The 21,914-nt window shown below is 46.9% G+C and overlaps 1 protein-coding gene across 1 annotated transcript in view; it reads right to left on the bottom strand.

Annotated features, from left to right (window-relative positions):
• DOC2B (double C2 domain beta) overlaps window positions 1-21,914 on the bottom strand; it is a 224,759-nt gene that overhangs the window by 107,185 nt on the left and 95,660 nt on the right. The window contains exon 3 of the mRNA XM_060258979.1: window positions 10,625-10,699. Within this exon, the coding sequence (XP_060114962.1) occupies window positions 10,625-10,699 (75 nt within the window). The remainder of the gene's footprint in view (window positions 1-10,624; window positions 10,700-21,914) is intronic.

Genomic DNA, 21,914 nt, shown 5'->3' with positions numbered 1-21,914 from the left:
TTGATAAGATGGATATGTTCTTATAGCCAGCTTTAAGAGGGGATTGGATAAAAATATGGAGCAGAGGTTCATCAGTGGCTATTAGCCACAGTATATATATATATGTGTGTGTGTATGTATGTATATGTGTGTGTGTAGTGGTTAAGTGGTAGAGCCAGTTTGGTGTAGTGGTTAAGTGTGCAGACTCTTATCTGGGAGAACCGGGTTTGATTCCCCACTCCTCCACTTGCACCTGCTGGAATGGCCTTGGGTCAGCCATAGCTCTGGCAGAGGTTGTCCTTAAAAGGGCAGCTGCTGTGAGAGTCCTCTCAGCCCCACCCACCTCACAGGGTGTCTGTTGTGGGGGAGGAAGGTAAAGGAGATTGTGAGCCGCTCTGAGACTCTTCGGAGTGGAGGGCGGGATATAAATCCAATATCATCTTCTTCTTCTATACACACGAACACATATATTGGCCACTGTGTGACCCAGAGTGTTGGACTGGATGGGCCATTGGCCTGATCCAACATGGCTTCTCTTATGTTCTTATGATAGCTGCCTATTCTGTTTTATATCAAGTTTTACTATTCTGCTGTTCCATCTGGATGTTCTACATAAAAACAGATCTTAGGTTCATGCTAGAGGTGGTCCAGATGTTTTGGAGCCTTTGTAGCCTGTGATCTTAATTAACAAATGCCTGGTTGAAGAGCGCCGTCTTACAAGCCCTGCGGAACTGTGCGAGCGCTCGCAGGGCCGTAACCTCCTCATGGAGCTCATTCCACCAGCTCGGAGCTACAACAGAAAAGGCCCTGGCTCTGGTCGTCATGAGCCTTGCCTCTCTGAAGCTGGGGATTGAGAGCAGGTTTTGTGACCCTGACTGAAGTGCTCTCCGGGGAACATGTGGGGAAAGGTGGTCCTGAAGGTATGCAGGTCCCTGGCTATACAGGGCTTTAAAGGGAAGGACCAGCAGCACCTTGAAAAGAACCTGGTATGCGATGGGCAACCAGTGCAGCGCTTTCAGCGCTCTTGTAGGGAAAGGCCCATTAATAGTCTGGCTCAAGTACGTAGCCGTACCTTGAAGCTGGGGTTTGATCGAGAGGTGGGTTTTTCCCCTTGTTAGAACTTTATAGTTCAACTTCTTAAATCAAATTCATCTTCGGATAATCTTTCAATTACCCAAGGGTAACCTGTTATTTATCACGAATAAGCAGTGTTTCACCAGTGTGTATCATGTATTTTGGTAAAACATCACCTCCCCCCCCCCTCCCAAAAAAGCTTCTTGTTATAATGGTACATACAGCTGCATTTAGGTGGGCCACGCTCTGGTATCAGTACTATAACGGAAGGGGAAAGTGCATGTAGTGTGGTGAACAGTGCGCGCGCGCGCACACACACACACACACTGTAGAAAAATTGGAAATATAAAACTGCATAATGGAGTTTCCTAATTCAAGACCTGGTTATATGTACCAAAATGCAGGGTGCAAAATCTGTAGAAGGAGAACTTTGGAAGCTGCATTAAGAATTTTCAGGTTCCTGAGCATTTCAGGGTTTTTTTGTTTTAAAAAGCAAGTTTCTAGATCTCATGGTTGCCCTCATACGCTGGAAAGCCATGGACAGGCAGCTTTCCCGGGACTGTGAGCAGGAATTCAGTATGTTGTAAATGCCTTTGTCCCTCGCCCTCACTAGAGATGCAGATAGGGTTGACAGACAAGCACGGGCAGCCCTTGGAAGATATGGGAGGGGCATGATGGATGGCATTGCACCAACACCAAGTCATTCCCACTCTGGTTTGAACCTGGCAGCGCCATCAGCACATTGGCACAACACTTTAGGATGCAGCCCAAACTCTATGATTTTACTGTGGTGATACTATCGAGTTTAAGGTAGCTTCTGAATGGAAAAATAAAGATGTACCTTCAATTGCACGGTAGCACAGGGAATGATGGGACTACTTTACTACGGATAAGATTTCAGACCAACTCCAGACTATAGAAAATCCTCTTTTTTACCAATCGATTTTTATTGAGCACTGGTTCCATTTTTTTTTTTTGATTTTGTGCTCAAAGAAAATGCTTCAGAAACAGCTATTCCAATTACTAGTTTTTTCTTAGCTTTGTTTCAATGGAATCTTTAAATGCTATAACTGTAATTGACTTTATATCACGTACCAAATGGTATCCTGTTTTGTTATTACGCTATACTAATCTTCCTCTTATTCAGCAGCTGACCAAAGTGTATGGCTACAATTAAAAAGAAATATTTTAAGGTCTGTTATCTAATTGTAGTCTGTATTGTTGCCTGTTTACACTATGTTATACACAGGGCTTTTTTGGGGGGTAGAAAAAGCCCAGAAGCAAATCATTTGCAAATTAGACCCCCCCCCTTACATTGCCATTGTTTCACACAGGGCTTTTTTCGTAGGCAAAGCCCAGCAGGAACTCATTTGCCTATTAGGCCACACCTCCTGACATCACCATCGTTTAACACAGGGCTTTTTTGTATAAAAAGTCCGGCAGGAACTCATTTGCATATTAAGCCACACCCCCTGGTAGTGGAAATATAAACTTTATCATGGACACAGACAACCCAGTTAAAGATATTTTTTTAAAACTTAAAATACAAACATGCTTAAAACTCTTCCAATCGTTTAAGTTGGAAAGGTGGGGGACTAGTGGAATTTGGCAATTAAGTTTTTAAAATAAAACATCAAGAAAAAACACAAGGCTCTGACTGTGGAAACAATGAAATGGCATTGTAAACTTCTCCCCACCAGTCTACTCAGATTGGCAAACCCTTTCCAGCATAATATCCCCCTTTGGCGGTGGGTTCCCACATTAGAGTACTCACTAGGTTAGGTCCATTCAGGAGAGATAAGTTGGCTGAAAGCATCAACCCTTGTTTGCAAGGACACAACTCCAGGAAGCATGAGTTTCAGCTAGCTATAGGAAAGCTGAAAATGTAACCATCTCCACTCCATTTGAAACCATTGCAGAGTTTAGACAAAGCTGCAAGGAAAATGTGGAATGGATCTTAAAATCCACCCCATGTTTTCCTTGCAGCAGCCAGCAAAGAAAGGCAGGAAGAACCTGGGACTCAGTCTGCAAGCTTCAAAGGGTTCTTCAAAGAGCCTTTGAAGCTCCCAGGCTGAAACTGAAAGAGTCTCAACCAGGAAGCTTCAAAGAGCCTGCGAGCTGTAACAGCCTGGGAGCTTCATAGGGTAAGGACAGGAGGGGGATAAAGGGGGAGAAAAGAGCCCTGCAGGCCTGACCAAAGCCTTGGGTGGCCTGGATCCACCCCATGGGCCGGGTGTTTGACACCCCTGTTCTAGAACATTGTGCTGATGGCTAGGATTGCTGGGCCCCACCTCCGTACCGGTGGGAGGAACTTTGGTAGTTCTGCTGCATGCGCAAAATGATGATGTCATGTGGAAGTGACATCATGATGCCATTAACATTCTAGTTTGTTGGGCAAGACTCTATGGTTTGACCACAAATTTACCATAACATTTTGCCCAGAAACTAGAGCATTACAGCACAACATTGGTAGTGCAATGACGTCACTTCTGAGTGACATCATTGTCCCACATTTGGGGGCATTTGCAGGCAAAGTTTCCCACTACTGGTCAGTTGGACAGTGGTGGGGAGGAGTCCCCAAAAGTGGAAGAACCCCTGCCCAGACAGACGTGGGAGCTGACAAGTGACAACCCTACTGCCGTTACTTCCAGGTTCATGTCAGACATGGTGTTGTGGTATTTGCACAATGTTGCTCACCTCCCCACACACACACACCTTTTGCTACCTTTGCTCCACTAAGGGGTAGCAGGAAAAGCGGGGCTGGAGGTTTCTGGCCAGACCTGAATGTGAGTTACTAAAAACTCGGAAACCAACATTTCAGATCAAATCACTGAGACTCCTATTTTTACACCATATTCTATTACCTCGCTCTGAATTTCCTGTTCAGCCGATGTCAATTTTTAATGTCATTTTTGCAGCAGCATGTAGCATATAAATTGAATCAACTGGCTTTGAAGCAAACAAATGCGAGAAAGAAACAAACAAATTGGTCAGCACCCACTGGTGAAATGAAAAGCCTCTTGTTATTGTCAAGAGTCACTCCATTTTGTTCCTCTTGCCATATGTATCCAAATGGCTAAGAGTTATACAATGCTACGCTTGTGCTTGCTATGCTGGCTGATTGCTTTGAAGCATCCCCGCTGCTTATCTAGAGGGAGGGTGGCATGTCTGGGAACTCGCATGTTACCATGCAACCAAGGTCAAGGGAGCTGGTGGAGATGTGGCCGAGGAGGTAGATAACAGACACCTGGGGTGATGATAGAGTAGGAGGGAACCTGCGCAAAATCCCCGCTACAGCTTGGCACACTTGGCTTGAATTGTAACGGTCAAGGCAAGGGATTATAAGAGTGGAGAGCCAGTTCTGACAATGCCTGTATCTGCCTATGATGGCAGTTTACAACTATGTACTGATTTTCACAGGTTGAATGCGATTTCTATGAGTAACGCATACCCTCTCCCGCTCATTCGGGACCTCTTGGGGGAGGTGTCACAAGAGAAAGTCTTTACCAAGCTCGATCTCTGGGACGTGTACTTCTGGGTGCGCATCAAAGAGGGGGACGAGTGGAAAACCGTATTTAACACCCCACTCAGACAATATGAATACTTGGTCATGCCATTTGGGCTAAAAGGGGCCCCGGGGGTGTTCATGAACTTGATCAATGACGTGTTGCACAAGTACCTTTATAAGGGTGTGGTTTGCTACCTGGATGATGTGTTAATATACTCCCAGGACCTCCCCTCTCACGTTTAATTGATGAGGGAAGTACTCCAGACCTTATATGAGCACAAACTGTTTGCCGAACTGTCCAAGTGCGTATTTCACAAAACGGAACATATCCACAGGGGGTTTGGGGATGGACCTGAACAAGGTGCAAGCAGTGATCGATTGGCAACCTCTCCGCACCCACAAGCAGCTCCAGAGCTTCCTGGGGTTCATCAATAACTTTGCTGAGGTCACCCTACCCCTTACTGAACTGTTAAAAATGAAAGGGAAGGGACCGCAAGCCTTAAAAGGTAGTTCTGGCCTCCAGTGGACAGAGGATTGTCAAAAACCATTTGATGAACTGAAGGCCCGGTTTACATCCGAGCCCTGCCTAATACACCCTGATGAAAACAAAAGGTTCGTGGTTCAATGTGACGCAAGCAACATCGCTCGCGCAGCCATATTGCTCCAGGAAGTGCCGGACAGCCAACTGCACCCCTGCGCGTACTCATCCCAGAAATTTAGCCCAGCTGAATGCAATTGGTCTGTTTGGGACAAAGAAGCCTCTGCCATTAAACTCACCCTAGAAAAATGGAGGCACTACCTAGAGGGGGCGAAGGAACCTTTTGAACTGTGGACAGACCACAAAAACCTTACCACCCTTATTGCCACTCGCAACCTCAACAACAAACAAGTGAGATGGGTGGACTTGTTCTGGCGATTTAATTTTAAGCTGGGCCACATCCCGGGGAAACTGAACTTCCTAGCCGATGTGCTGTCCCACCTTCCTCAACACAACAGCAAGAGGGAGGAAGTTATGGATTCGCTATTCACGCCCTCCCAACCAAGCGCCTTAGTAACTACGCGTGCGCAGAGCCGGAAGGGGGCCGAGCCCCTGAAGGATTTCTAATGGAACTGAAACAAGCTGCTTTGGATAACCCACCCGGGGGGGGGGGGGGACTCCAATTAGAAAAATCCGAAGATAGGCTTTGGCGGAAGGGGAAGAAGCTCTACGTGCCCCCGCCTCACACAAGCAAGTGATTCAGAGGTCGCACGACTCCAAGCTGGGGGGGGCACTTCGGGTTTGTCAAAACAGTACACTTAGTCCAAAGGCAATTGTGGTGGCCGGGGCTTAGAAAAGATGTGGGGGAATATACGACAGGGTGCCCCACTTGCATCATGGCAAAGAAGAGAGGGGGCCTTCCCCCCGGGCACTTACAACCCCTCCCTCCTGCCTCGCGCCCCTGGGAATGTATATCAATGGACTTTATAACTGACCTTCCCCTATCTTTGGGGAAAACAGTAATCTGGGTGGTGGTGGACACCTTTTCCAAACAAGCTCATTTTATACCCTGTAAAAAACTACCCATGGCCAAGCAGTTAGCCCAAATGTTTATCCAGCACATCTTTCGGCTACACGCCTTTCCCAGCAAGATGATTTCTGACAGCGGACCACAATTTGTCACCAAATTTTGGTCACATCTGTGTGAATTGGCTGGGATGGAGCAAGGGATCAGCTCCGCCTACTACCCTCAAACAGACGGACAGACAGAACGTACCAACGTGGTGCTGGAGCAATTTTTACATTGTTACACATCCTTTTAGCAGGACAATTGGGTGACCCTGTTGCCTTTTGCGGAATATGCTTACAATAACAGTGTGCATAGTGCCACCAAAATAAGCCCGTTTCAAGCAGTGCATGGCTATGAATAATAATAATAATAATAATAATAATAATAATAATAATAATAATAATAATAATAATAATAATAATAATAATAATATTTTATTTTTATATCCCGCCCTCCCCGCCGAGGCGGGCTCAGGGCGGCTGACAGACATGGGAATCCCATGAATCATAAAACAACATAAACAATTTTAAATATCAGTTACAGTAAAATTATTTAAAAGTTAAATATATAATAAAATAGGTGCTAAATGCTGTAGTCGTGATATCCACAAGATGACTAGTTGTCCATTCATCAAATTAGTCGGGTTCCATCTCAAAGGCCAGCTGAAAGAGACATGTTTTGCAAGCCCTGCGGAATTGGTTCAAGTCCCGCAGGGCTCGCACCATCTCCGGAAGGTCGTTCCACCAGCGAGGGGCTATCACCGAGAAGGCCTGCTCCCTAGTGGCCCTCAGCCTGGCAAACCCTTCCCCGAGCTCACCCCCCCCCCCCAGCTCCAATAGACTTTGCGGAATGTTACAAAGGAATAGTGAGGGGATGGACAGTGATCAGGCAACAGCTCCAGAGGGCGCAAGAGGCCTATAAAGCCCAATATGACAAGAAACACTCTGAGCTATGGGACTTGGCAGTGGAGGATAAAGTATACATTTCAACTAAACACTTACCCAATGCCCAAAATTGTAAAAAGCTGGGACTGAAGTACTTGGGATCTTTCCTGATTAAACGGATTATAAATAAAGTAATTGTAGAACTAGAACTGCCAAAAAATCTTAAACATGTGCACCCCTGTTTCCATGCCAGCTATCTGAAGAAGAACCCTGGGCCCTCGTCATGGCACCCCCAGACGGAACTGCCACCCCCGACCCTGGTTCATGGTCAGATTCATCATGAGGTGCAGGAAATCCTTGACGCCAAGTTCAAACATGGTGAACTCTTTTACCTTATCAAATGGACTCATTTTCCACTGAGTCAAGCAGAATGGGTCAAAGCCACGGATACAAATTGCAAAGCTTTGATCAAGGACTTTTACAACAAACATCCAGACAAACCTGGGGGAAGGGGATCTTAGAGGGGGCAGAATGTCAAGAGTCACTCCATTTTGTTCCTCTTGCCATATGTATCCAAATGGCTAACAGTTATACAATGCTACGCTTGTGCTCGCTATGCTGGCTGATTGCTTTGAAGCATCCCCGCTGCTTATCTAGAGGGAGGGTGGCATGTCTGGGAACTCGAATGTTACCATGCAACCAAGGTCAAGGGAGCTGGTGGAGATGTGGCCGCGGGGGTAGATAACAGACACCTGGGGTGATGATAGAGTAGGAGGGAACCCGCACAAAATCCCTGCTACAGCTTGGTTTGAATTGTAACGGTCAAGGCAAGGGATTATAAGAGTGGGGAACTGGCAGGAGAGCCAGTTCCGACAATGCCTGTACCTGCCTATGATGCTGAAATAAAGATCTTGAACTTTACTTGTCTGTTCCTTGCCTCTGGGTCTGACAGTTATGTGTTATAGTTCTAGGCTCTAGGCTTGAGCTTGAAGCATACTTCCATACTCTCCAGGATCCTGGTGCCTACATTCCATTCTGTTAGAACCAACCAACTGGGACGCATTTCTTCCAGGAAATGCAAATGAAGGATCTTGGAGAGACCAATAAGAGGGATTGCCGCAACTAAAGGGGGCGTGTTTAACTCAGCCACAGTGTATATATTGAGTTGAGTTGCCTGTGTTGTTTGTGACTGTTCCTTCTTGAATAAATTGTTGCTGCTTACATAGGAGCTGACTGAACTTACTTCACAATACCTCACTCCAACCAGATAAAGAAAGGTGTGGGGGGGAGCAGATAAGTACTCATTCTTCATAAAACTAGAATTCACCAAGCAAAACAAATTTATTTTTTTTAACTTGCAGAATTAGCATAAAGACTGTGAAAATCTGATCCATTGACATCATTTTTCCAAAACACAATTCAGAAGTTGAGGACTGTGTGATGCAGAGTGTTGGACTGGAGGGGCCACTGGCCTGATCCAACACGGCTTCTCTCAGGGGTGGAATTCTAGCAGGAGCTCCTTTGCATATTAGACTACACACTCCTGATGTAGCCAGTCCTCCAAGAGCTTACAAAAAAAGAGCCCTGTAAGCTCTTGGAGGATTGGCTACATCAGGGGTGTGTGGTCTAATATGCAAAGGAGCTCCTGCTAGAATTCCACCCCTGGTTTCTCTGATGTTCTTCTGAATCCCATGGAATTTACAACTCATCTCCGGATTGCAGAGATCATTTGCCCTGGAGGAAGGGATGCTTTGGAGGTTGGACTCTGGCATTGTGCCCCACTGAGGTCCCTATCCTCCCCAGGTCCCATCCCCAAATCTCCAGGAGTTCCCAAACTTGACCCTCCCCATCTCCCACTGGTGGCTGGCGGGGGGGACATGGCACCACAAGGTGTGCATGCATGGAACATTTTTCTACCCCTAGAACACAAATTAGAACTTGATGAGAATGTGGTATGAATAGATCCCAGAATACAATTTGGGGAAGTTCTCCCCACAAAGCATGTTAGCAGCGTTAATTGAGCACAGAAGGAAACCTCAATCGTGTCTTAGAAACTGACAACCTAATATACTAATATACTAACTGACAACCTAATATACATTGAACCTAGCTAGCGAATATGCTCTGCTTTGCCAGGGGGCATTTAGGCAGGTGAGATATTCAACCCTATAGCCAGAAGGCAAAAACCCCAAACTCAAGGGTGAACATTTGCCTTTAGCAAGACTTTCAAGAACCTGGAATTCAATATAAACCAATCTTTGTCTGATCAATAAGAAAGCTGATTTTTCTGAATGCAGAAATAGATCTCCTTTGCATATTAGGCCACACTTCCCTGATGTAGCCAATCCTCCAAGAGCTTCCAGGGCTCTTAGTACAGGGGCTACTGTAAGCTCCAGGAGGATTGGCTACATCAGGGGTGTGTGGCCTAATATGCAAAGGAGTTCCTGTTGCAAAAAAAAAGGCTTGTTATGACTTCGGACTGCTTGCAATCAGGAGTCTTAAAGACACTAAACCTCCGCTGCCAAGAGAACAGGGTTTTTTTTGCAGCACATGTTGAAGGCCAAAGAGGACTAGGAGGACACCAGACGAGAGGCTGACAGCCTTGTCCACAGACTAGCAATCAAGGTCAAAAAGAAACAAAGCAATTAATTTTGGTTCTTGTGTGTGTGTGTGTTTTTAAGGGCTGTAACACTTCTTAAAATAGGGCATGAAACCTGCATAAAATAGCAACCTGCGTCAGAGCTTTTTATGCAGAAAAAGCAAAGCAGAAGCTTATTTGCATATTAGGCCAGACCCCCCTGACACCAAGCCGGAACTGCGTTCCTGTGCTTTCCTGCTCAAAAAAAGACCTGACCTGCAGTCTAAAGATCAGGGCTTTTTTTTTTTTTGTAGCAGGAGCTCCTTTGCATATTAGACCACACACCCCTGATGTAGCCAATCCTGCAGGAGCTTACAGGGCTCTTCTTACAGGGCCTACTGTAAGCTCTTGGAGGACTGGCTACATCAGAGGGTGTGACCTAAAATGCAAGAGTTGGCCGTGGACAATCTTCGGATGGGAGACCACCAAGGAAGCCCAGAGGCAAGCCATCTCTCTTCATCTTTTCCCCTGACCTGGATGGCCCAGGCTAGCCCAATCTCATCAGATCTCGGAAGCCAAGCACGATGAACATGCAAAAGCTCATACCCAGAATCAGTGGTCATTTGATAGAAAAATAGCTGGTAATGAAACCAACAATACCATTTAAACCCGAGTGTTAAACGCAGAGTACTGCAGTCCTAAGCTCTGCTCGCGACCTAAGTTCGGTCCCCGGTGGAAGCTGGGTTTTCAGGTAGCTGGCTCCTAGCTCCACCCCCAAAGTCCCCAGATGTTTCTTGACTTGGACTTGGCAACCCTACCCCAAAGGTCTCCCATCCCAGTACTTGCCAGAGTCAGCCCTGCTTAGCTCCTGAGATCAGGCTTGCCTGACCTATCCAGGTCAGAGCGAAATTCTTCCTATTTCTTATTGGGAGCAGCCTATTTTCACCTTGCCCAGACTGGTAGCAACAGTCATGTTTCAATAAGGAGAAAGATCTGGGGAGGAAAAACTTGGCTCTAGCTTAGCAGTGTAAACAAGCAAGTGAGAAGAACTCACCTTACTGGCACCTGGGAGTAAGTGCAATTTCACGTAGGGATCAGCCAGCCCATTATGGTCCATGGGCTTCAGGCCCTTGAGAAGGAGAGAGAGAGAAAAGATCAGATTAGCAGGGGAAGTTCCAGCCATTATCAGGCCAAACGGCCTTTTTGCTATTCAGAGCCAGCGGTGTCTCTGCCTGATTTATTCCAGGCAAAACCAATTTATCCACTCCTGTTTACACAGCAGCACCCGTGTCTGTCTAATGATTATGTCGCTTTTCCTGAGAGCGAGCTGTTATTGTACCAAGGGGAATACATGAAATGCATTAATGTCACAGGGCAGGCTCAGGAATCCGGGGGAGGAAGAGGGGAGGAAAACGCTCGCTTCCCAATACAGCTATGCACTTTCTGACTTGAGAACCAGGAGGGAGAACTGGATTCAGACTTTTTCACCCACCGTGATCCTCACACACTTTTGCCGTTTCTTCATTCTCCCCTGCTTTCTCTTCCCCTATAGCTCCCAATGTGTTTTCTTTCCCTTTTTAATATTATGATGTTGTAACATTACTACACATGCAAAAGAACAGGTTCCGCTGCTGACGAAGTGCATCAGGATGTCAGCTTCTGTGCTGTTTTCATCAACTCGGCCTCTTTGATGCAAATCACTTAAGGGGTTTATTGAAGGAGGCACATGTTCACAGCAAAAGACATTCTTGTTAGAACTGTCCACCTAAGGCGGGGTCAGGTGCTTATACGCTATGCATGGCCGTTAATACATGAAAGCAATTCTAGGTGCACAGGGCTTTCTTTGTAGAAAAAGCCCAGCAGGAACTCATTTACATATTAAGTCACACACCCTGACATCACCATTGTTTCGCATAGGGCTCTTTTGTAGAAAAAGCCCAACAGGGACTCATTTTCATATTAGGCCACACCCCTTGATGCCAAGCCAGCCGGAACTGTGTTCCTGCTCAAAAAAAGCCCTGTAGGAGCATAAGAAGAAGCGGCAAAAGCATCTGAAACATATTCCCATAACCTGCCACCACCCCCACAACCCCCAGCTGCTAGGTATCTTTCCACTGAAAACAAAAGTTAGAACTGTTTCTCCCTCAGTCCTGATAAGTGTCTGGTCTTCGAGGTCAGAGAAAAGGGATGCAGTGCCTCTCTCGTGGAGCCTCTGTACATGCTTAAACAATCTCCCTGCAAAGCCATGGGAACCCATAATATATATGACAAGAGGGCTTTTTTTTGTAGCAGGAGCTCCTTTGCATATTAGGCCACACACCCCTGCTGTAGCCAATCCTCCTGGAGTTTACAGTACTAACAGCCTGTACTAACTGCCCTGGAAACTCCAAAGATATACCCAGTCTTTTTTACAATGTTATGATGTTATAATGTTACTGTTATGATGTTATAATGTTATGATGTTATAATGTTACTGTCTGCGTGCAAAGACAGACAGTCCCATTGCTGATGAAGTACATGACGACACAGCTGCACAACTTCCTTTTCAAAAGAGGGTTGGATCATTTGAATTCAAGAAAAAATTCCCAGAAATGAATGCCCTTTTGAGGAAGGGGTGCTGGAGGGTTGGAACATCCACTGGAGATTCAACTCACCAGGGAAACACAGGCAACACTGAGGTGCGGAAAAGGCCTCACAGCTATAACTAGAGTTATATGTGTACTTAAAGCTGAGGGCAAAGGGTTCTGGGAAAGGCGGAGATAAGCAAGAGAAAGAAAAGCCCCCATGTGTGGTGAAGAAATTCCAGGAAGAAGGGGCAGTAAAGTTGTTAGAGAGAACCAGTATAGTACAAAGAATGGCACCAGCATTCACTCAGGTGGGGCAGTTGCTGAGGCCCAGAGTTTCTGGAGGGGCCCACTACAACCAGTCCCCGCTCCCTCGTTTGTGAACACTCCTGTACTGGCCCTGACTGACCCACAACAAGCTCTACCTGCAATGCAGCTGCAAGTGCTACCAGCACTGCCCGGGAAGGGCAGATGGTCTGGGAAGCAGTGACTGACCGCAGGTGGAGGGAGGGCTCATGAGTAGGCAGGGAAAGAATGCACAGGCACCTGGGAGGGAAGACAGGGGAGGGGAGGGGTGGGAAGGGAGGCAAGCGGATTCCAGGTGGAAGGCTAATCTCCACTGAGCCATGAAGCTCACCAAGGGACCTTGAGCCAGAGAATCTCTCCCTTTCAACAGCAGAACTGCACTGATAGAAGAGAGATAGGGTTGCCCAGTCCAATTCAAGAAATATCTGGGGACTTCGGGGGTGGAGCCAGGAGCAAGGTGGTGGCAAGCACAACTGAACTCCAAAGGAAGTTCTGGCCATCACATTGAAAGGGACTGCACACCTTTTAAATGCCTTCCCTCCATTGGAAATAATGAAGGATAGGGGCGCACCTTCTTCGGGGGCTTATGAAATTGGACCCCTCCCGATCCAATTTTTTGGGAACTTGCGGGGTTTTTTTTGAAGAGTGGCACAGGATGCTATGCTGAAAATTCAGTGCTTCTACTTCAAAAATAGCCCCCCCACCTGAGCCCCAGATACCCACAGATCAATTCTACATTATACCCTATGGGAATCGGTCTTCATAGGGAATAATGGAGCGCTCAGCAGACATTTTCCCCCACCACTTTCTGATGACCCTGAAGCGAGGGGAGGGCCTCCAAACCAGGAGATCATCTGCCCCCAGCTGAAAATATGAACATATGAAGCTGCCGTCTACTGAATCAGACCCTGGGTCCATCAAAGTCAGTATTGTCTTCTCAGACTGGCAGCGGCTCTCGAAGGTCTCAAGCTGAGGTTTTTCACACCCATTTGCCTGGATCCTTTTTTGGAGATGCCGGGGATTGAACCTGGGACCTTCTGCTTCCCAAGCAGATGCTCTACCACTGAGCTACCGTCCCTCCCCAACCTGGGGATTGGCAACCCTAAAGAGAGAGGGAAAGATCATTTTTGCCCCCTTCTAAGTACAGCCCCACAACTCACAGAGGTATTAGTCTATACAGGTCCTACAGTTCCAGAAGTCAGTTGCTGGGAGCAGGTTGCACAAGGGAAAGATCTGCAGTTGTTGTGGTCAAGGATCATAGAATCCAATCCAAACTAGGGGAGGGAATGCCATATGTGTCATCTCGAGGTCCTTACAGGAAGAGTAAAGGCATGGGCGGAATTCTAACAGGAGCTTATTTGCATATTAAGCCACACCTCCCTGATATAGCCAATCCTCCAAAAAATGAGCCTTGTAAGCTCTTGGAGAATTGGCTACATCAGGGTGTGTGTGGCCTAATATGCAAAGGAGCTGCTACTAGAATTCCACCCCCGGGTAAAGGGTAGAGAGCCACTTGGGGGCATCCGTCTTCCAAAATACATCAGGTAGACAAGAGAAGATCCCACAGCCGAGAATCGCTGTTCTGAACGTTGCCTAGCTGGGTGGAATCCAATAACGACCTCGATAATTAATCACACCCTTGCTGCTGTTCTGGCAGCTAATTCTAGGTTTGTTCCAACTCACAATTAATTCTAGGCTTAAGTAACTCTGTGCTTTCTAGAGGTACCAAATTACAGAGCTCTGGCATTTTGGATAATTGCTTATGTGCAAACACGTTCCTATTGTCGCAAGGTTATTGCCAAATGCACATGGCGGAAATGTACCTTGATTATGGAGCAGCTGATGAATAATAAAAACGAGGCAGAGTTTCCACTGAAATCTGAAAAGAAAACCTCTATAATTCCGCTATGGCTTAAAGGGCTGACGACAAAAAGCTAGAAGCTTGGTGGTCAGGGTTTTGAGCCTGATTTTGTAGTGCAGAATACTCACTTGAAATAGTTCATACGTTTTTCTTAAAATAATCTATCCACGAGGCCGCTTCCCAAAATTTAAACTGGATTGGAACCAAAGAAGATTCAATATTTCACCCTTCATGCTACAGTCAAATCCAAATCCAGCCCCTGCGTGCCTAGGGTTGCCAGCCTCCAGGTGGGACCTGGAGATCTCCCGCTTTTATAACTGATCACCAGCTGGCTTAGAAATCAGCTCCCTTGGAGGAAATGGCAGCCTTGAAGGATGGACTCTAGGCAGGGCTTTTTTTGCAGCAGGAGCTAATTTGCATATTAGGCCACACCCCACTGATGCAGCCAATCCTCCAAGAACTTACAGGGCTCTTAGTACAGGGCCTACTGTAAGCTTCAGGAGGATTGGCTACATCCGGGGTGAAAAGGAGTTCCTGCTACAACCCCCCCCTCCCAACTCTGACATTTTACCCTACCAAGGCCCCTTCCCTTCCCTCCCCAAACCCAGCCCTCTCTCAGATCTTCCCCCAAAGTCTCCAGATATTTTCCAACACAGATCTGGCAGCCCTATGCATGCCCGATAAACAAGTTTTTAAAAAAATCTCTGGCAACTCCGGTCATGAGCACTCTTTGCGTCTGGCCAAAAAGCTGGGATGTGGCTTTTCTCCATTTGCTCTTTGGAGACACGCTTGCTTTTCTCCATCCTGAAACTGCACATTAATTTAACGCCAGCACATTGCACTGCTCTCCAACGGTCAGTTTTGGCTGCAGGAAGACGGCTGCTGCTGTTCTCCATCTGGAACCAGAACCTCGTTTCCAAAAACTGGAAACAACCTTTGGACTCCCCCCCCCCCACTTCTCCGCCACCATCAAATGTCCTGCTCCCATCTGGCAGGTAATGACAGAAAAGATACTCTCCGTGTTACAAAACAATATCAAAATATAATTACAATACTTTCCATTCACAACATAGTATTAGGATGTAAATTTCAGTAACAAATTCAGTGACAAACACCATCCAAAGCACACAGCTTCACTACTGTCCATAAGACGATATCAGGTTCTTTCCAAACAATACAGTCTGACGATGCAAAACCGCTCCGTTCTCATTTCGGATCCTTATGATCCTTCCTCTGGGACCGTCTTATTAATTTTGAATGCAGTAGCCTGATGGTGCCTTATTTCTTTACTAGACACTGTTTTCTGTGAACAAATGTTACCTTGCAATTGCAAAGCACAGACTGAGCCTCTCTAAACCTTTCTCAGGGTTTTACTCTTAACAAGTTTGATTTTTTAAAAATTGCAAACTTACCCAGGCTTCCTCTAATTTAGGAGAGCCAGTTTGGTGTAGTGGTTAAGTGTGCGGACTCTTATCTGGGAGAACCGGGTTTGATTCCCCACTCCTCCACTTGCACCTGCTGGAATGGCCTTGGGTCAGCCATAGCCCTGGCAGAGGTTGTCCTTGAAAGGGCAGCTGCTGTGAGAGCCCTCTCCAGCCCCACCCACCTCACAGGGTGTCTGTTGTGGGGGAGGAAGGTAAAGGAGATTGTGAGCCGCTCTGAGACTCTTTGGAGGGGAGGGCGGGATACAAATCCAATATCTTCATCTACCTCACAGGGTGTCTGTTGTGGGGGAGGAAGGTAAAGGAGATTGTGAGCCGCTCTGAGACTCTTCGGAGTGGAGGGCGGGATATAAATCCAATATCTTCATCTACCTCACAGGGTGTCTGTTGTGGGGGAGGAAGGTAAAGGAGATTGCGAGCCGCTCTGAGACTCTTCGGAATGGAGGGCGGGATATAAATCCAATATCTTCATCTACCTCACAGAGTGTCTGTTGTGGGGGAGGAAGGTAAAGGAGATTGTGAGCCGCTCTGAGACTCTTCGGAGTGGAGGGCGGGATATAAATCCAATATCTTCATCTACCTCACAGGGTGCCTGTTGTGGGGGAGGAAGGTAAAGGAGATTGTGAGCCGCTCTGAGACTCTTTGGAGTGGAGGGCGGGATATAAATCCAATATCTTCATCTACCTCACAGGGGGTCTGTTGTGGGGGAGGAAGGTAAAGGAGATTGTGAGCCGCTCTGAGACTCTTCGGAGTGGAGGGCGGGATATAAAGCCAATATCTTTTTCTTCTTCTAATTTATTTCATTACTAGAACGCTACTGTTCTTTCTCCATCTTTCAGCATTTCATTGCGTTCGGTTTCCCTTTCACAGGCCCCGGATAAATAAGCCTAGTAACACCTGCTTCACTGTGCTGACTGCAATTTAAAGACACATGACCTATTTCTTAATAAATGTATTACAATACAGTTATAATTCATTTCATTAACATTTATACAATAAAATCATTGTTATTCAATTTATTGGTTTAAAAATACAATCCTAATAATACATGATTCCCAGCTGTCTATATAATATAGAAATTATAAAAAACAAGACAAGTCAAAGGGCGTTTTCGCACTGACCTTAATCAGCAGCGACATCCCTCTTCACCGCGCAGGATCTGCGCGGATTTCGCACCAATTGCTGCGGAGCACCCGGAAGAGCCGCAAAGTCCCGCGGCGTTTGCAGCGCAAATGTAATCTGGTTTTTGGCGGTTTACATTTGCGCGCAAAAGCCACGGGACTTTGCGGCTCTTCTGGGTGCTCTGCAGCAATTGGTGCGAAATCTGCGCAGATCCTGCACGGTGAAGAGGGACATCGCTGCCGATTAAGGTCAGTGCGAAAATGCCCAAAATCTTGGTTCAGACCCCTAGGTTCCAATGGCTGGTATCTATACAGGCCAAATTGATATATAGATACCAGTCATTGGCACCATCGGACTAGTGCATTCAAAATGAATCAGACGGTCCCAGAGGAAGGATCATAAGGATCCGAAACGGAGCGGTTTTGCATCATCAGACTGTATTGTTTGGAAAGACCCTGATATCATCTTATGGACAGTACTGAAGTTGTGTGTTTTGGATGGTATTTGTCACTGAAATTTGTTACAGAAATTTACATTGTAATACTATGTTGTGAATGGAAAGTAATGCAATTATATTTTGATATTGTTTTGTAACAAGGAGAGTATCTTTTCTGTCATTTCCCGATTGTTAACCTCCCTGGTCCCGGCATTGTTTGACCCCATCTGGCAGGTGCCTCCGCTTTGCCCCAACAGCCACCCAGAAGCACCCCCCCGGGCCGCTTCCCAGGTTCTGCCATTCAGTGTTCCTGTTTTTAAAAGCTCTTAGCGGCTTCCTCAGAATGTAATTCTATTTCAGCAGAATCAATACGCAAATGGCACGGCTGCTTTTCTGGCAGAAGGATAAATTTTGTCTCCTCCTCCCTCTTTTTCTTGGAATGCACTGTCAGCGGAACGTTCTTGTGGCAACACCGAGTTGGAGCCACTGCGGACATCCCAGCCCCACCCCTTTGCCACAGAACCCAAGAGGGCTATAAAAAGAATCCAGCCGGATTAGACCGAAATCCATCAAGACCAGCCTGTTTTTTTCCAGCATTGGCCAGCCATAAATAGCCTTCATTTTTTTTTCTTTTTGTCTCACTGCCTCTGAATATGGAGGTTCTTTTCAGTTCTCAAGGGTTATGCAGCCCTTTACATGGCCGTTGATATAGACCTACATAAATCTATCATCCTGCACAAATGTGTGTTTACTAGGATCTATGTGGTGCTGGAGAAGAATCTTGAGAGTCCCTTGGACTGCAAGAAGATCACATCAGTCAGTCTTAAGGGAAATCAACCCTCACTGTTCCCTGGAAGGTCAGATGCTGAAGCTGAAGCTCATATACTTTGGCCACCAAATGAGAAATGAGCCCTCACTGGAGAAGACCCTGATGCTGGGAAAGACAGAAAGCAAAAGAAGAAGGGGATGGCAAAAGATGAGATGGCTGGACAGCGTTACTGATGTAACAAACACGAATTTGAGCAGACTTTGGAGGATGGTGGAAGACAGGAGGGTGTGGCGTGACTTTGTCCATGGGGTCGCAAAGAGTTGGACTTGACTGTGCGACGGAACAACAGCAAATTATATGTTTAAAAGCCCTGTGGTGCAAAATGGTAAAGCTGCAGTACTGCAGTCGGAGCCCTCTACTCACAACCTGAGTTTGATCCCAGCAGAAGCTGGGTTCAGGTAGCTGACTCAAGGTTGACTCAGCCTTCCATCCTTCTGAGGTCGGTAAAAGGAGGACCCAGCTTGCTGGGGAGAAAGTGTAGAGGACTGGGGAAGGCAATGCAAACCACCCCGTAAAAAGTCTGCCGCGAAAAAGTGCCATGAAGTCACAGCTGACATATGGCAACAGACGTTCAGAGGTAGTTTGCCATTGCCTCCTTCTGTGTAGTGACCTTGGACTTCCTTGGTTGTCCCCCATCCGAATACTAACCGCAGCCGACCCTGCTTAGTTTCCAACATCTGATGAGATCAGGCTAGCCTCACCCGTTCAGTTCAGGGCATCTGGACCCTACTACCCACCAATTTAACCAGGTAACCCCAAGTCTGAGAATTAAGAGATAAAATTCTCTCTCCCCGTGCATAAGTTTATAAGCTCTATCACCTCTTTCCTTAGTCAACCTTAGCATGGAATTGGTCTTTCTTACTGCTACTGTAGGGTTATCAAGTCCAATTCAAGAAATATCTTGGGACGTTGGGGGTGGAGCCAGGAGACTTTGGGGATGGAGCCGGGAGGTTTTGGGGGTGGAGTCAGAAGACTTTGGAGGTGGAGCCAGGAGACATTAGGGGTGGAGCCAGGAGCAAGGTTGTGACAAGCCTAAATGAACTCCAAAGGGAGTTCTGGCCATCGCATTGAAAGGGACCACCCACCTTTTAAATGCCTTCCCTCCTTTGGGAGTAATGAAGGATAGGGGCACCTTCTTTTTGGGCTCATAAAATTGGACCTCCTGCTCCAATCTTTTTGGAACTTGGAAGATATTTTGGGGAGAGGAACCAAATGCAATGCTGAAAATTTGGTGCCACTATATAAAAAAACCAGCCTCCCCAGAGCCCCAGATACCCACGGATCAATTCTCCATGATACCCTATGGGAATCGGTCCCCATAGGGAATAATGGAGTGCCCAGCAGACATTTCCTCCCCCCCACGCTTTCTGATGACCCTGAAGTGGGGAGAGGGCTTCCAAACCGGGGGATCCCCTGCCCCCACCTGGGGATTGGCAACCCTAGTAAGAACATAAGAAAAGCCATGTTGGATCAGGCCAATGGCCCATCCAGTCCAACACTCTGCATCACACAGTGGCAAAAAAAACCCCAGGTGCCATCAGGAGGTCCATCAGTGGGGCCCCCCCCAGCACCAAGAATACAGAGCATCACTGCTCCAGACAGAGAATTTCAATACGCTGTGGCTAATAGCCACTGATGGACCTCTGCTCCACATGTTTATCCAATCCCCTTTTGAAGCTGGCTATGCTTTCAGCTGCCGCCACCTCCTGTGGCAGTGAATTCCACGTGTTAATCACCCTTTGGGTGAAGAAGGGCTTCCTATTATCCCTTCTAACCTGACTGCTCAGCCTGCTCACTGAGCTATCCATTACACCCCCCATTTCTCTTCCCTGGTTGGTCACCCCGAGTTCAGCTCCTACCAGGGACTCCGGTTGGACCTTAGTTGCTGCTCTGTTGCCTGAGAATGTGAGCAAACCAGTCCAAGGCACAAATTTCACTGTCTCATCAGGGGGCTCACTAGACGACAGATGCTCATTTCTCACTCAGGAGGACCAGGCGGTCAAGGGAGTTGACAACCATCTGCCGGAGCCCCTCTCCAGGTAGGAGAAAGCCCTCCAGAAGTAGGTCACCCTGCCCAGAGCTCTGATTTAATAATCTACCACCCACGTTCAACAGCAGGGGGTCCCATGCCTACTGCTGAAGCCCATCTATTGGCTCACAAGAAATAATTCCCCATGGTTTGTGGTTTATTGGAGCTTGAACCCTTCTGGGTAAGCCCGGTTGAAACATTTTCTGTATTTGTAATTGTTTGGACTCAAAATGCCACTTCCAAGTCCCTTTTGTTAAAATAATGACTGCATTGCAGAGGGGGAGTTAATGGCAAAAACAGAGGGTTTGCTCTGTAGCTCCTGTGCGATTGAGCAAGTCTTCCAGAGCAAGCTGAGATGCAGAAGGAAGCAAGCGAGAGAGAGAAGGAAGCAGACAAGAGCCAGTTGCTCGGGGGCCTGATAGGAGCCCTCCGTGGGGCTGTTTGACACCCCTGGCTTAGTAGATCGGGGAAAGGAATCTAGAGCCTGGATTTAACAGGCTTTTCCAATCCCACCTCTTCCTCCCTGATGGATTGCAGCTCAAAGAGGGAAGCTAGGTGTGCTTCCCTTCAAGAGTGTGCGCATGTACGTGAAGTGCTGTCAAGTCGCTTCTGACCTAGGTTGCCCTACGAATTAACAACCTCCACAACGTCCTACCCTTAACAGCCTGGCTCAGATCTTGCAGACTGAGGGGCTGCGGCTTCCTTGATTGAGTCCATCCATCTCACGGTGCAGCAGAAAAGAGCAGGCATCCCGGAGCACCTCAAAGATCGACAAAACTTGTGGCAGGCAGGAGCGCTTGAGCGGTGGCTCGTAAAACCTCCTCTCCTGCCATGAATTTTCTTGGTCTTTCGGGTGCTCCTGGCCTTTTGCTGTTTTCTACTGCTAAAAAAATGGCAAAGGTAGTTCCCTGCGCAAGACTCTGGGGTGACGTTGCTTTCACAATGTTTTCACGGCAGACTTTTTACGGGGTGGTTTGCCATTGCCTTCCCCAGTCATTACACTCCCCCCCCCCACCAAACTGGGTACTCATTTCACCGACCTTGGAAGGATGGAAGGCTGAGTCAACCTGGAGCTGGCTACCTGAACCCAGCTTCTGCCAGGATTGAACTCAGGTCATGAGCAGAGCTTAGGACTGCAGTACTGCAGCTTTACCACTCTGAGCCACGGGGCTCTTTAAGGAAAAGGTCCCCTGTGCAAGCACCAGTCTTTTCAGTGGCTATTAGCCACAGTGTTTGGTTTTTTTGGCCACTGTGTGACACAGAGTGTTGGACTGGATGGGCCATTGGCCTGATCTAACATGGCTTCTCTTATGTTCTTATGTTATATTTCTGACACCCACAGTGGCTAGGAAAGGTTTCAAGATGGACCCCCCCTAGAAGCTATTGTTAAGGAGGCGCATGCTATAAAATGGTGGAAAAGGCTTAAAAACAAAGGCTATTATAGAGTGGGCGATATGTTTAGGGGTGGTAAACTAAAACCTTTACAGGAAATTACAGAAGATTTAGGTAATCAATACTGGTTAAACATAGCAGGCTTACATAAGACAGTTAAGAAGATCAGTGAAAAGGGAGAGCTTTGGTTAAACGCTCCAATGGAAGAGATATATAAAGTAATGGCCAAACAAAGGAAGGGTCTAGTGGGGTTACTATACAGAAAAATGATTTCAAATAAAGATAAAATAATAGTATATTTACAAAAGATTTGGAGTCATGAAGGTCAGTTAACAGAGAGGTTGGCTGGGAAAATCTTGGAAG

Source organism: Heteronotia binoei, chromosome 18, assembly GCF_032191835.1.
Source record: "Heteronotia binoei isolate CCM8104 ecotype False Entrance Well chromosome 18, APGP_CSIRO_Hbin_v1, whole genome shotgun sequence".
Lineage (NCBI taxonomy): Eukaryota > Metazoa > Chordata > Lepidosauria > Squamata > Gekkonidae > Heteronotia > Heteronotia binoei.
This window is presented reverse-complemented; position numbering and strand designations above follow the sequence as displayed.